The following is a 15,731-nucleotide window of genomic DNA, read 5'->3' as shown; positions in this document are numbered from 1 at the left end:
AGCTTTTGTTTTCTTACAGGTTCAGCTTTCTACCACAACCCAAATACACTTACAAAGAGTTCAGTATTAGTCCTCCCATTCCTAAAAAGCCCTAAATAGGGGAAATAACCTACACAACTGTAAAGGAAACTCAAACCAGATTTATATATGTGTCATTCATAAGTAAGACAAACACAGATCAGCAGATATTTAAGGAAAACCTAATTAGAGAGGTTCTAAATGAGCACTATTCAGTACTCTGTGATTTATCAGAACTAAAAACTATATTCCCAAGAAATTTGGGTTCCCAAGCCTGGTTACATATTACAGTTACCTAAAGAGTTTTTTCTTTAAAATATAATTTCCTAGAACTCTATTAAATTAGAATCTCTACAATAAAACCTAAACATATATTTATTTTTAATTGGCATAGGTGATGCTGGCTTTTATTCCTGGATGCGAACCAACGACCTTTGATAATGTACCTAAGTACATCAGTAACACAGCTATGCTTAGTGAACTTACAATTTAGAAATCTTTTTTCAAACTGGATAGTTTTTGAAAAACAGTTCTACCACCCTTATTATAAAAACTATGCTTTTCTGGAACTTAAGTAAATTTGCCCTCATAATTCTCTTCAAAATTAGATCTTTCAATAGAAACCATACTAAGTAAGAAAGAATGGGTATCCAACTTTTTTTTTTTTTTAAAGATAAACAAACGGAAAATTATTTTAAGAATAACCAACTTAATGACATATGCTTTGAATAAAGATTAATTAGCAACCAAACAAAACACTGTTCTGTTTTGGTTTTTAGTCAAAAGGGCAGTTTATTTACTTACAGAAATCCATTAAAAACATCAAGGTTTTTTCCACTCAAGGCATCAATTTTGAATGGCCAAAACATTTGTTTTAATAACCAGATGGATTCTGTAAGTTTAAAGATAATGGGAGAATTACCTATCTAAGTTGTATTTTTTGCTCTGGTCACAAGCATGTGATACAGCAATATTTAAAACACTTGTGAAAAAAATAAAACTATCAGCCTCTTAAATTTCCAGAACTGTAAAAATATTTCCATACTCTGTACTAATCCTGTCTTCTAAAAATCTATTAACTGAGATTTGGGTAACTTACTTTATAAGTTCTATATTATATAGTGAAAGCATTGCTGAAATATTATTTTTCTATTAATAATGCATATATATAGTACAGTTGTGTAGAGAAAGATAAATACTCATATAACTTTATACCAAGTACTTCCAGTTACCCTCCCCATCCATAGTGCCTCTCACCTGCAAACTTCAATTTACACTAGATGAAATTTGCAAGATCAAGCACAGATGATACACAGCACACCAAGTGCTAAGTTTTAAAAATACACACATATTTCAAACTTTCTTTTACAAAATTACTACATACCTGATTTTTCATCTTGAACTTCAAATTCTGCACCAGCAGACCCCAAAAGTGATGCCCCATGTTGTAACAATCTACATATATCAAATCTGTCAAAATTCAATCGATCCGTAGTAGACGAATCTTCCATAGAACTTTCTGAAGTAGGTTCTAAGATGAGATTTTTAAACATTTAATTTGACCATAAAGCAAAAGTGTACAATTAAAGAAAATAGCATATCAATACATGGGGTGAGTAATATTTTAAGAAAAGTAGAAGTTGGAAGAAGTAGAAAAGATAGTGTCAATTTATTACCTTAGTTATGTGTAAATGGCTATTTTCTTAGCAATGCCCCCTCTATTAACTATCAAAGTGTTAGTGGGTATATGTGTAGCTGTTTCTGACTATTAAAGCACAATATCACATGAAAAATGCATTCCTATGTTGAAATATTTATGTTAAATCTCATGCTGTCTCCACTTATATTGTTACACAGTTTAAAAATACCAAAGTATTTTTGAGTTTAATATAGTGCTAAATTCGAAGGCAAGAATATTTACCCAATATATTAATAAATAAGTCTAAGATAAGAAGGAAGACAAAAATATTCACTACACACAGTCATAAATAAGTCCTATACCTGATGAGCATCTAGGATACAAAACAACTACTTATTCAATAGGACTTGCTTCTCATAAACTGAACAAATTATAACCTCCTGGCAAATTGCTATAATTAATTTATTCATCTGAAGCCTAAAAATATCTACAAAATGTTCTGCTTTTGTACACAAAAAAAGGTTACACATTTATAAAATTTTAAATCTATTTTAATTGCTCACTCACTTAATAGTTTCCTTACGTAGCATTTGCATCTAACTTATCTATAAACTAAAGCATAAATGTTTAACTTAGATTAAAAGGAACTGTTTTGGATATTATAAGTTTATTAGTGATGACAAGCAACCTCACTTATTATAATTTTAATGCCACTCTAAGCTAATAATTTTTTAAAAAGAATTTGAGTTCTAATGTCTCTATATAGCAAAAAAAGCAAGAATAATGCACTGGAGGGGAAAAAGGCCTTTCCTAAAACAAATTATAACTTCTGCTTATACATTTCAATTGATGAAAAAAGATAAATTAATACTATCACTCAAAATAATAGGGTACCAACAAATTGAAAAACAAAAATTTTAGGCAAGCCAAGACACATGATAGAAGTGGTGTTATCAAAGTTACATGGAAATGAAATTCCAGCTGCAACGTACTAAAGTCTCACTCAATTAAAATGTAAACCTTTATAATTTTTCAAAAGTATCATTTTTAAATATCATTATATGCAGCCTGAAAATAATTTTTTCCACTACATCTAAAGGCACACAAAAAACTACATACTTATCTCACAAAATGTCCATACATAATTGTGTTTAAATTTAGAAAATTACACAATCCTTTTGCCTCAAACAATAAAAAGAAAAAATAGACTGTTCCAAATAGTTACACTACATAGACTGAATTTCCTTTTTTTTTAGGATGTAAATTCCTTGAGGGAAGAAATAATCTCTATAGATCAAGCATACTCTTAAATAACCTATGTATATATATGATACACATATGACAGCATTCATTTACTCAGCAAGGCTACACTTAAAAAATTATGAAAATTAAGCCTTTAAATTAAAGTTATTGAAATATAAGATGTGTATTATAGTTAGTTCTACAATTAAGTTTTTACTGCAAACTACTATTTTTGCCAATTAAAAGCACCTTGTTTGGTTCTTGGCACTGGATTCCACTCAGGTACATTTTTCACTATAGCTTCAACAGCTTGTCCTGCTGCAATCCGGGTATCCCAATTTGGGCTCCTCAAATATATCAACACCTTAAAAAATTATAAAAATATAAGAGTTATATACCAAAATATATTGTTTAAGGTAGATGAACAGAGAAATAAAATTCACTTGTTACTAATTTGTAATTTAGCAGCCATAAATATTTAATGTAAGGTTAAAAGTTATATAACATCTATTAAGAAAATTTTTAAAATGAAGAAAAAAGACTGGTAGAACTAACAGAAGTTTAGCAAGCTTGCAAGATACATATCAATATACAAAAAAAATGCATTTCTATATACTACCAACAATCTGAAAATGAAATTGAGAAAACAACTCCATACACAATAGTATCAAAAAGAACAAAACACGTGGGAATAAGTTGGACAAAAAAAATGTAAGATTTATACACTGAAAACCACAAAACGTTCAAAATATTGTTGAAAGAAATTGAAAATCTAAGTAAATAGAAGACATCACACATTTATGGATCAGAAGACTTAACATTTTTAAGATGGTAATACTGCATGAATTGATCTACAGATTCAACTCAATTCTTACCAAAATCTCAACTGGCTCTTCTGCAGAAATTGATAAGATAATTCTAAAATTCATATGGAAATGCAAGAAATCAAGAAAAGCCAAAACAATCATGAAAAAGAAGAGTCAAGTCAGTAACTCATACTTCTGGATTTCAAAACTTACTACAAAGCTATAGTAATCAAGACAGTGTGCCCAGGACCTCATACGTGGGAAGCAGGCACTCAACCACTGAGCTACATCCGTAGCTTTCTGACCAATCCTGACCAACTCTCAAGAATAAGATAAGTGGGATGCATGTGTTGCTCAATGGTTTGAGCGGCTGCTTCCCATGTACAAGGTTCCAGGTTCAATCCCTGGTACCTCCCTAAAAGCAAAACAAAACAAACAAAAAAGGTGGATAAGAGAAAGGTAGGAAATAACTTTTTAAAAAAACAAACAAAAAAACCCACTGTAGACAACCAGCAAGATGGCAGCAAAGTAAGGCACTCCTAGAGTCAGCTCCTGCTACAGGGCAGTTAGTAAACACCCAGAGTTCTCTGGAGCTATCTGAAGCACCTGTTTGGGGACTTCAGGAGACCAAAAGAACATCCTGCAACATACTTGAAGGAATGGAAGGAGGAGACTGCCCATCTGCAGAAGAGATTTGTAAGAAGAGTGCTCCACGTCCCAGAGGCCAGTGCCCATCCTCCACTGGAGGTATAAGCTGCCTCAGGAGCTGTTCCGCGGCTGGAATTGAAAACACCACTTTCCAAAAACAGGATTGGATGAGATGGTTGGGCACCAACTTCAGCTACTGATGAGTAAATTCAGCAGGCTGAAGTATAATCCTAAAACGAGCTAAAGTTTGAGCCTGTCCAAGTCAGAAAGAGGCCAGTAGCTGCCATCTTAACTCCATGCCCGGAACAAGGAGAAGCAGAGCAAACTGAAAATCACGATGCTGGTATGGACTAGCTTCTTTTCATCCAGATCAGAGTGCAGTCCTAACCTAGGCCCCAGCTTCACCTCTGGCAGGGAGGAAGCTGGAGGGACCTGTGCCAGCCACTCCAGGAAATTAATGGCCAAGTCACGGATGCCAGTGACTATTTTACTCTGGTGGCACAATCCGCCCCAGGATCTAATCTGTGGCTGGAATTGGAAGCTCCATTTCCCAAAAACAGGGGAGGAGGGGACGGTTGGCCACTGATTTCAGCTACTGATCAGTAGACTTGGCTGGCTAAGGTATAACCCTAGGAACAGCTAGGGTGTAAATCTCTCCAAGTTGGAAAGAGGCTGGTGGTTGCCATTTTGTTCCAACCCACGCATGAGGGGAAGCTGGGCTGATGAAAATCACAGTGACTGGAGGAGCCAGTTTCTTTCACCCAGATCGGCCTGCAGTCCTAGGCGAGGCTTTGATCCCACTTCTGGCAGGGAGGAGTCTGGAGGATCCTGCACCAGCCTATCCAGGTAACTGCAGGTACATTCAGCTGGCACAGACTGAATAGCTGGAAGTCCACCAGGGCAACCGCGCTCATGTTGGGTCCACATTGCATAGACTGCTGCCCACACCTGTAGTTCCATCCCCACCCCAGGCAGGAGAGAAAGGGGCATGAAGCTTTATCAGTCTCTCTGGGCCACTACAATCTAGGCCAGCACAACTTGGATTGTTCCACACAGCTATGACTCTGTCCCTACTCCTAGCAAAGGAGAAAGTTGGGAGAAGCTTCATCTGTCCCTGGGGCAATGAGGGCAGTTGGAGCCTCCACAGCTTATAGCACCAATTACATCCTTGGTTAGACTATACAACCAGCAAGGGAGAAAGGGCAGGAAGCCCTAAACCAAAGAGAAAAACTGTATCCAGAATAAATAACTCTATAAGCCAGATGCCAAGACATCAACAAAAAATTACAATCCACACCAAGAAACAGGATGATATGGTCCAGTTAAAGGAACAAGATAAGCCTCCAGATGACATAAAGGAGTTGAGACAACTATTCACAGATGTTCAAACAAATATCCCTAATAAATTCAATAAGATGGCTGAAGAGATTAAGGATATTAAGAAGCCACTGGGGGAAGCAGATTTCGCTCAACTGACAGAGTGTCTGTGTACCACATGGAAGGTCCAGGGTTCAAACCCAGGGCCTCCTGATCCATGTGGTAAGCTGGCCCATGCACAGTGCTGATGTGTGCAAGGAGTGCTGTGCCACGCAGGCGTGTCCCCCACGTAGGGGTGCCCCATGTGCAAAGAACATTCCCCGTAAGGAGAGCTGTCCCGCGTGAAAAAAGTGCAGCCTGCCCAGGAGTGGCGCCACACACATGGAGAGCTGACACAGCAAGATGACTCAACAAACTGAGACACAGATTCCAGGTGCTGCTGACAAGAATACAAGTGGATACAGAAGAACACACAGTGAATGGACACAGAGAACAGACAACTGGGGGGGGGGGGTGGGAAGGAGAGAGAAAGGAAAAAAAAAAAGACACTGGATGAAAACAAAGAAGAATCTGAAAGCCTAAATTAAAAAACAGCAGATCTTCTGGGAATGAAAAATGCAATAAATGAAATTTAAAAACCACTGGAATCATATAACAGCAGATTTGACAAGGCAAAAGAAAGGATTGGTGAGATGAAAAAATGGCCTCTAAAAGTGAACATACAAAAGAACGGGTGAAGAAAAGAATGGAAAAAATTGAAGAAGGTAACTAAATGATAGCAACAAGCATGCAAACATATATGTCATGGGTGTTCCAGAAGGAGAAGAGAAACAAAAAGAGACAGAAGGAATATATGAAGATATAATGGTAGAAAATTTCCCAAACCTATTATAGGACATAGATATCCATGTCCAAGAAGCACAACATATTACCATCTGAAAAAATCCGAATAGACCAACTCCAAGACACATACTAATCAGAACGTCAAATCCCAAAGACAAAGAGAGAATTCTGAGAACAGCAAGAGAAAAGCAATGCATAACATATAAGGGATATCCAATAAGATTAAGTGCTGATTTCTCACCAGAAACCATGGAGGCAAGAAGACAGTGGTATGATATATCCATAGCCAAAAGAAGGAAAAAGGACTGACCCCTATCTCACACCTTATCCAAAAATTAACTCAAAATTGATCAAAAACCTAAAAATAAAAGAACCGTAAAGCTTCTAGAAGAAATTTTAGGAAAATATCTTCAAGACCTCGTGGTAGGTGGTGGATTCTTAAAGGAGATAAGAGGAGGACCGAGATGGACTACTGATGTTTAATGTGTACAGAAGTTTTAATTACCTTTACTGTGAAAGTATGGAAATGAACAAAGTGGATGGTGACAAATAGTGATTAAAAGCTATTTTATAAACAGGGATATGGCTGAAAATGGTAGTCTAGGTATGTAAATGCCAATTGACAGAATGCTAGAGAATAATCTAGGAACTGAATAGCACAGTAGACCAAGAGACAGATAAGAACTGTGGTTGATGGTACAGATGTAAGAGTCCTCTGTGAGCCAAAGGAAATGTACATCACTACTGCAGGGTGTTGGGAATTTGGAAATGCATGGGAAAAATACAACTGGTGTGACCTATGGACTGTGGGTAGCAATAATAATATAATATTCTTGCACCTATGGCAAAGATGTACTGTGTTGATAATGGGGCAGTATGGAAAATGTGAGCCAAATGTACACTATGGATGTGGTAACCATCAGATGATATTATCTTATCTGTAACAAATGTTCCACCAGTGTGGTGTGTTGATAGAGGGGTATTGTTTGAGAATTCCGCACACGTGCATTATTGTTTTATAAGTTTACAACTTCTGTCATAAAAAATATATTTAAAAAATAATAATAGGGTGGGGGAAAAATACACCTAATATAAGATAAGGACTTTAATTAGTAAGATTTTAACAATATTCTTTCATAATTTTTAACAAATGTCTCACAACAATGCAAGGTGTTGGTGGAGGGTTGATGTATGGGACCCCAGTATGATGTTATACATGTTTGCTTTGTAAGTTCACAACTTTTACTATACACTTAATTGTTTATGTATGTTCATATATAAATGATACAAAGGTAATAATAATAGGGACGGTTGGGGGAAAATATTTTGTTTAGTAGTAATATTTTGACAATGCTCTTTAATCATTAGTTAAAAAGATTTAACAACAATGTAAGGTGTTGGTGGTAGGGTGAGTTATGAGAGTCCTGTATGATGTTATATTATGTATGTTTTGTAAGTTCACAACTATTACTATATACTTACTGTTTATGTATAAGTAATATACGTCAATAAATTGGAAAAAAAACATTGTAGATGCATAGTATATGGATTTTAATGACTCTGTCATATATCTTTATTAAATTATTTAAAGAATTGCCTTATTGCCATTTCCTTTTCTGTGGTATAGATAAAATAATAGGAAAAATTTGTTCTAATTTATGTTGAGACACTATGAGAGTTTACTGGTGATAAAGTCTACATTTCATGTTCTTACAGATTAAACTAATCTTACAGATTAAACTAAACAGATTAAGCATAAAGTACCAATCTGGGGGCTTAGAATTCTAGAATGCAAAAGTTGAGAGAGGCCTCTAGAGCATTATCTTTGCCTTCAGTCACTTATTCAAGAGAAGCTCATCAAGTTCTTTTAAAAGAAGACCTTTATCTACTTCTGAGTTACCATAGTATATATATATTTTTATCCTCCCCACCCCCTTGCAGCTTTTTTGCTTGCTGTCTGCTTTCTGTATCCATTTGCTGTGCGTTCTTCTGTGTCTATATTTATTTATTTTTTATTTACCCCCCCTTGCGGATTACTTGCTGTCTGTTCTCTGTGTCCATCTGCTGTGTGTTCTTCTGCGTTTTTTCACTCGTTTCCCTTTTTTTGTCACCTTGCTGAGTCAGCTCTCCGCGGCGCTTGCAGGCCAGCAGCTCTCCACAGTGTGCACGTGAGCGTGCCTTCACCAGGAGGCCCAGGACGTGAACCCAGGGACTCCCATATGGTAGATGGGAGACCAATTGATTGAGCCACAGCAGCTTCCCTACCATAGTATATTTTAAGGATGCAATATTCAGAAATGTAGAATCCTTTTCAACTTAAATAAGAAATCTTGAAAATTTAATCAAACACTCCCTTTCTAGTTTTCTCCTCTAAAAGAGATAAGAAAAGTTATGTATATTGGATTATACTGTTTGAGACTAAGATTTTCCTTCGCTGATTGTGACAAAGATGGGCAATATTTTACTCATGGCTAACTATTTGTTAGAAAATGCATGACTACATGACTCAATATATTACAATACTCAATAAGGATACCTTACAAGGACTTCCCTTTTAGGTTTGATCCATTTAACTGTCTCCTAGCACCTGACACAGCATTTAACACACAGTGAGTGCTCAGAAAATGTTGATTCTTTTTTTCCTAATACAGTCCTTATATTTCAGGGTTAAAATGGAAATTTAACAATTCGCTTGCCATCAATGATCCCTGTTTTGCTGGCTTCTAAGCTACTTGGTCAAAATTCCTTTACACATAGAGAGTAAATGAGCATCTCAAGCTTTTTCTTTTCCTTTTTAATGATGCCTGCACTATCAGAATACTCTAGCATTCTCTCTTTTGTTTGGTATATAATCATGCATAATCTTCTTATTTCTTTGAGATGGGAGTATATTTTTATTTCCTAAATGCTTTACTATAAATATCAAATTCTTAAGTGTGTGTGCACCTCAAAAATAAAGATATATTAAGAAAAGAAAAAAAATAAAAACACTGGTCTAGGTGCAATATACACTTAAAGCAAATTTCACTTTTGATTGCATTTTCTTATATATTATAAATTTACTTAACTTGTTGCAGTTTGAAGTAAAAAAATTTCCAAAATGTATGCTCAACAATAATCATTAATGGGAAGTGGACATGGCTCAACTGATAAGAGAATCCGTCTACCAAATGGAGGGTCCAGGGTTCAATCCCCACGGCCTCCTGACCCATGTGGTAAGCTGGCCCACGCACAGTGCTGCGGTGCACAAGCAGTGTCCTGTCACAAAGGGGCGCCTGTGTAGGGGTACCCCACGCACAAGGACTGCGCCCCATAAGGAGTCGTCCTGCGTGAAAAAAGTGCAGCCTGCATCACAAGGAGAGCTGATGCAGCAAGATGATGCAACAACAAAAAAAGAGAGGCAGTTTCCCAGTGCTGCCAGATAATGCATGTAGAGTCAGAAGAACACACAACAAATGGACACAGAAAGCAGAAAACAGGGGGAAGGGGACAGAAAGAAATCTTTTTTAAAAAAGACATTAAAATGTTTGCAGTGTTAAAAACAAACAAAAGAAAAAACAGCATGGTACTTACAAAAGGAAAGATATATAAATCAATAGCAAATAATTTAGAACCCAGAAATAAACACACACAGCTAAGACCAACTGATTCTTGACAAAGGAGCCAAGACAATTCATTGAAGAAGAGTATTTTCAACACATTGTGCTGGAACAATGTACATATACAAACAAAAGAATGAAACTGAACCCCTACCTCACACCATACACAAAATTTAACTCAAAATCAAACACAGGCCAAAACTAAATGTAAACGCTAAAACTATAAAACTCTTAGAAGAAAACACAGGCATAAATTTTTGTGACTTTGGATTAGTCAACAGATTCTTAGAGAGGACCCCAAAGGCACAAGTGATGTAAGAAAAAAAGAGACTGGACTCATTAAAAGTAAAACACTTTTTTGCTGCAAACAATACCAACAAGAAAGTGAAAAGATAAACCACAAAGAAAATATCTGTAAAATGTGCACCTGATAAGGGACTTGTATCAGGAATATATAAAGAACTCTTACAATGCATAATAAAAGGACAAATTGCCCAATTTAAAGATGGGCAAAGGACTTGAACAGACATTTACCCAAAAAAGATATACAAATGGCCAATAAGCACATGAAAAGATGCAGCCCTGGTCATCAGGAGAATGCAAATCAAAACCATAATACCATTTCATATCCACTAAGATGGCTATTATTTTAAAAAACCAGGAGACAATAAGTGTTAGTAAGGATGAGGAGAAATAGGAACCCTTATATATTGCTGGTGGCACTGGGGAATGATGTAGCCACAGGGGTAATCAGTTTGGCAATTCCTCAGAAAATTGAAAACAGAATTATCACATAGCCTGGCAATTCCACTTCTTGGTATATACCCAAACGAACTGAAAGCAGCGATTCAAACAGATATTTGTACACCAACGTTTACAGCAGAATTATTCACAATAGTCAAGAGGTAGAAGCAACCTAATTGTTCATCAATGATGAATGGATAAAATATGGTATATGCATACAGTGAAACATTATTCAGTGTAAACATCAATGAAGTTCTGATGCATGTTACAACTTGGACCAACATTGACGACATCATGCTGAATGAAATAACAAACATAAAAAGATATACATTGCATGATCTTGCTTATAAGAAATACCTAAAAGAAGTAAACCTCATAGAGACAGATGATGTTTTATAGGTTACCAGGGACATGAGTAGGAAGGAGGAATCATGGCAGGAAGAGGGAGTTAAGAACTTAATGGGTTAGTAGTTTCTGTTTGAGGTTATGAAAAAGGAGTGGTAATGGATATCAGTGAAGGTAATACAATATTGTGCATATAATTAACCCTATTGAATTATTCATTTGAATGTGTTAAAAGTGAAAAGTTTGTGTTTTATATCAGTCACCACAGTAAAAAGTTAAAAAAAAAAAAAAACGGCAAAGAATCTGAATAGATTTTCCCCCAAAGAATATATACAGATGGCAATAAGCATATCAAAAGATGTTCGGAATAGATTTTCCTCCCAAGAATATATACAAATGGCAATAAGCATATCAAAAGATACTCAACATCATTAGCCATTAGGGGAACGAAAATCAAAACACAATGAAATAGCCAGAAATAAAAGCTATGTACAGAAGGGGAAACAGAGAGATTGAGAGGTGAATAATTTTGTCTATTTTTTATTATCATTGAAATAATGAAAATGTTCTAGTAATGACTGAAGTGATAAGTGCACAACTATGTGATTATACCAAATACCACTGTGGGTGAACTGTATACTTTATTAATATGTATCAATAAAACTGATTTGTTAAAAAATTTTAAATTAAGCTAAAATTAAAAATTAAAAAAACCCACAATGAGATACCACTCCACTCACCAAGATGGCTATAATCAAAAAAGTGTTGGTATGCTACAAGGTGATGAACCTTGACAACCTAATGTTGCGTGGAATAAACCAGACATAAAAGGACAATATTGTATGATCTCCCTTACATGAAATTATTAGAACATGCAAATTCAATGAGTCAGAAATTATAATACATGTTGGTGGAGGGGTGGGGAATGGGGAGGTAATATTTAATTGGCACAGGGTTTCTATTTCAGATGATGGAAAAGCTCTAGTAAAGGATGGTGATGACAGTAGCAGAGCATTGTGAATGTATTCAACACTACTGATTTGTAGACTTGAAAGTGGATAGAGTGATTAATTTTAGGTTGTATATATGTTGCTAGAATAGAACTGCACAACAAAAAAGAGTGAACCCTACTATAAACAAAGGACTATAGCCAATAATATAATTGTAACAATATTGTTTCATCATTGTAACAAAAGTACTACAATTAAGCAAAAAAATAACGATAGGGAAAACTGGGGTTTAACATGGGAACTCTGCATTCTACATGATTTTTCTGTAAACCTCCAACTGCTCTAATTAAAAATTTTTTTTTAAAAAGCATTGGTGTGCTCTTGCATAGTATGCAACAAAATGTTTCACAACAATGCAAAGCATTGGTGGAGGGGTGATGTATGAGACCCCTGTGTGATGTTATATGTTTATTTTGTAAGTAATCTTTACTACACACTTACTGTTTATACGTGTTCATGTATGAATGATATACTTCAATAAAATACACATATTTTTTAAAAAGCATTGGCAGGTGCTGATGTGGTTCAGTGGTTGAGTGCCAGCTTCCCACATGAGGTTCTGGGTTAAATGCCTGGCCCTGGTATTAGGTTGGTGCAAAAGACCATTGAAAGATATTGGAATGCATTCTTAAATAAATGTGGTTACGTTATACATTATTTTAATGTGCATTTCTCACTTTATGTTTTTTTGCTAGTGACTTATTACTTGCTGTTTATTTTATTTTAGACTACGGAAATGATGTTAGACAAAAAGCAAAGTCAAGGGATTTTCTTATTTGAGTTCAAAATGGATCGTAAAGCAGCAGAGACAACTCGCAACATCAACAAGCACTTGGCCAGAAACTGCTAACAAACGTACAGTGCAGTGGTGGTTCAAGAAGTTTTGCAAAGGAGATGTGAGCCTTGAAGATGAGGAGTGGAGTGGCCAGCCATTGAAAGTTGACAACGACCAAATGAGAGCAATGTAAGCAATGTAAGAGCTGATGCTCTTACAACTACACAAGAAATTGCCAAAGAACTCAACATCAATCATTCTACGGTCGTTCGGCATTTGAAGTAAATTGGAAAGGTGAAAAAGCTTAATAAGTGGGTGCCTCATGAGCTGACCGAAAAACAAAAAATTCATTGTTTTGAAGAGTCGTCTTCTCTTATTCTACACAACACCAATGAATTATTTCTTGATCAGATTGTGACATGCGAGGAAAAGTAGACTTTATACAACAACTGGCGATGACCAGCTCAGTGACTGGACCAAGAAGAAGCTTCAAAGCACTTCCCAAAGCCAAACCTGCAGCAAAAAAGTCATGGTCACTGGTGGTCTGCTGCTGGTCTGATCCACTACAGCTTTCTGAATCCCGGCAAAACCATTACATCTGAGAAGTATGCTCGGCAAATCAACAAGATGCACTGAAAACTGCAATGCCTGCAGCTGGCATTGGTCGAGAGAAAAGGCCCAATTCTTCTCCACAACAATGCCCGAATGTATATCACACAACCAATGCTTCAAGAGTTTAAAGAATTAGGCTACAAAGTTTTAACTCATGTGCCATATTCACCTGGCCTCTCACCAAACGAATACCACTTTTTCAAGCATCTCAACTTTTTACAGGGAAAATGCTTCCACAACCAGCAGGATGCAGAAAATGCTTTTGAAGAGTTTGTCAAATCTCAAAGTGTGGATTTTTACACTACAGGAATAAACAAAACTTATTTCTCATTGGCAAAAATGTGTTGACTGTAGGTTCCTATTCTGATTAATAAAGATGTTTTTGAGTCTAGTTATAGAGATTTCATGGTCTGAAACCACAATTCCTTTTGCAACAGCCTAATACTTCAAAAAAATAAAAAAATAAATTAAAAAAAGCATTGGTGAGAATATGGAGAAATTAGAACCATCATGAACTGCTGGTGGGAAGGTAATATGATATAGCCACTTTGGAGAATAGTTTGGTAGTTCCTCAAACAGTTAAGCAGAATTACTGTATGAACCAGCAATTTCACTTCTAGAGACATGCAAACATATGTCCCCCCAAAAAACATGTACACGCATGTTCATAATAGCATTATTCATAATAGGCAAAAAGTGGAAGCAATCCACATGGCCATCAACTAATGAATGGATAAGTAAAATGTAGTTTATCAGTATAATACATCTATATGCACTTAAGATAACTATCATTTGGCAACAAAAAAGAACGAAGTACTGATACATGCGATAATATTGAAGAATCTTGAAAACCTTATTCAAAGTAAAAGCGATTCACAAAGATCACCTATTATATGATTCCATTTATATAAAATACCCAGAATAGGCAAATATATATAGAGAAAAAGAGATTAGTAGTAGCCTAGTAATAGGGGATGTGAGGAGAAGTAGTAAAGAATGACAGCTAATGAGTACAAGGTTCTTTCCCGGATGATGAAAATGTTCTAAATTTAGGTGGTGATGATGGTTGTACAACTCGATGAATGTACTAAAAACCACTGAATTGTATACTTTAAATGGGTAAATTGTATGGTATGTAAATTCTATCTCAAAAAAGCTATTCAATAAACAAAACCAAAAGGTAGCATGAAAACACTGAGGGCAAAGAAAAGAGGACAGAAGGGGAGAGGGTATTAAAGACAAACTCTACTTCTTATAATTCTTTTGATGTCAGCTAGTTCACCTGGGTCTAGGTTAAGACAACCAGAACTCTCTTAGAGGTCTCAAAAACTTTCCCCAGTTCAGCACAGGTTAGTCCTGTTCATTATTTCCAGTTTCATCTCTACCCCCTCAATTACACATGAGCATAATACTGCCTAATACACGTCCTTCTCTATTTTGAGAATGTGGAGCCTGTAGGTGATATATCACCACTGTCTCTCCATGCACATCTTGGTTAGAAAGTTCTGATGACAACATCTAAGTGGGAAGCATGTTAGAAAGAAAGTCATTCTTAGCTCTTATGAGAGTAAAGTGAAGATTTGTGTATATGAAGAAAGGGTTTAGAACTCCCACCTTCCCACTCATCCCAGTCAGAAAGGGACAAATGAGAATGAAAACAGGGGATCAGACTGGAGGGAGAGGCATCTTGGGGTTTTCAATATCTGGGCAATCATATTGCTCCCCCATGTTATCCTCTAATCCATCCCCCCCATATACACACACACTACACCCCCATTTTACTTTGTATGCCAGGGAATTAAGCACATCTAATTTTGCTGTTTACTGTCATACAGACACACTTCTACAAGTCCACAAAGCTCAGTGACAGCAAATGCTTAGGGAAAGAACCTGGGTAGATCAAGAAGACACTAAATCACCAAAATAAAGAGTAAAGAGCATTCATTTTCACACAGCTCATAAATAAATAAGAATGTAATATAGCAACTAGCTTCTAGTTTATGTCAATCATTGCCCATGAATATCATCCATTTTAAGACTGTCAACTACAATATAATTATTAGATAGTTAAGAACAAGTTAGACCATTAACAAACCAGATTAACAACTTAGTTCATTACCAAATTGGGTCAAA

At 35.9% G+C, this 15,731-nt stretch overlaps 1 protein-coding gene across 3 annotated transcripts in view; it reads right to left on the bottom strand.

Annotated features, from left to right (window-relative positions):
* The window catches only part of BTAF1 (B-TFIID TATA-box binding protein associated factor 1), a 253,521-nt gene that overhangs the window by 212,647 nt on the left and 25,143 nt on the right, over positions 1–15,731 (bottom strand). For all 3 annotated transcript variants that reach the window (XM_071215766.1, XM_071215765.1, XM_058298768.1), the window contains exons 3-4: positions 3,149–3,263; positions 1,403–1,549 (exon numbers count right to left, since the gene is read on the bottom strand). In XM_071215766.1, coding sequence (XP_071071867.1) covers positions 1,403–1,549; positions 3,149–3,263 — 262 coding nt within the window. The remainder of the gene's footprint in view (positions 1–1,402; positions 1,550–3,148; positions 3,264–15,731) is intronic.

This window comes from Dasypus novemcinctus, chromosome 6 (assembly GCF_030445035.2).
Source record: "Dasypus novemcinctus isolate mDasNov1 chromosome 6, mDasNov1.1.hap2, whole genome shotgun sequence".
In the NCBI taxonomy this organism is placed as follows: domain Eukaryota; kingdom Metazoa; phylum Chordata; class Mammalia; order Cingulata; family Dasypodidae; genus Dasypus; species Dasypus novemcinctus.
The sequence above is the reverse complement of the archived record's forward strand: the minus strand, read 5'-3'. Positions and strand labels throughout refer to the sequence as shown.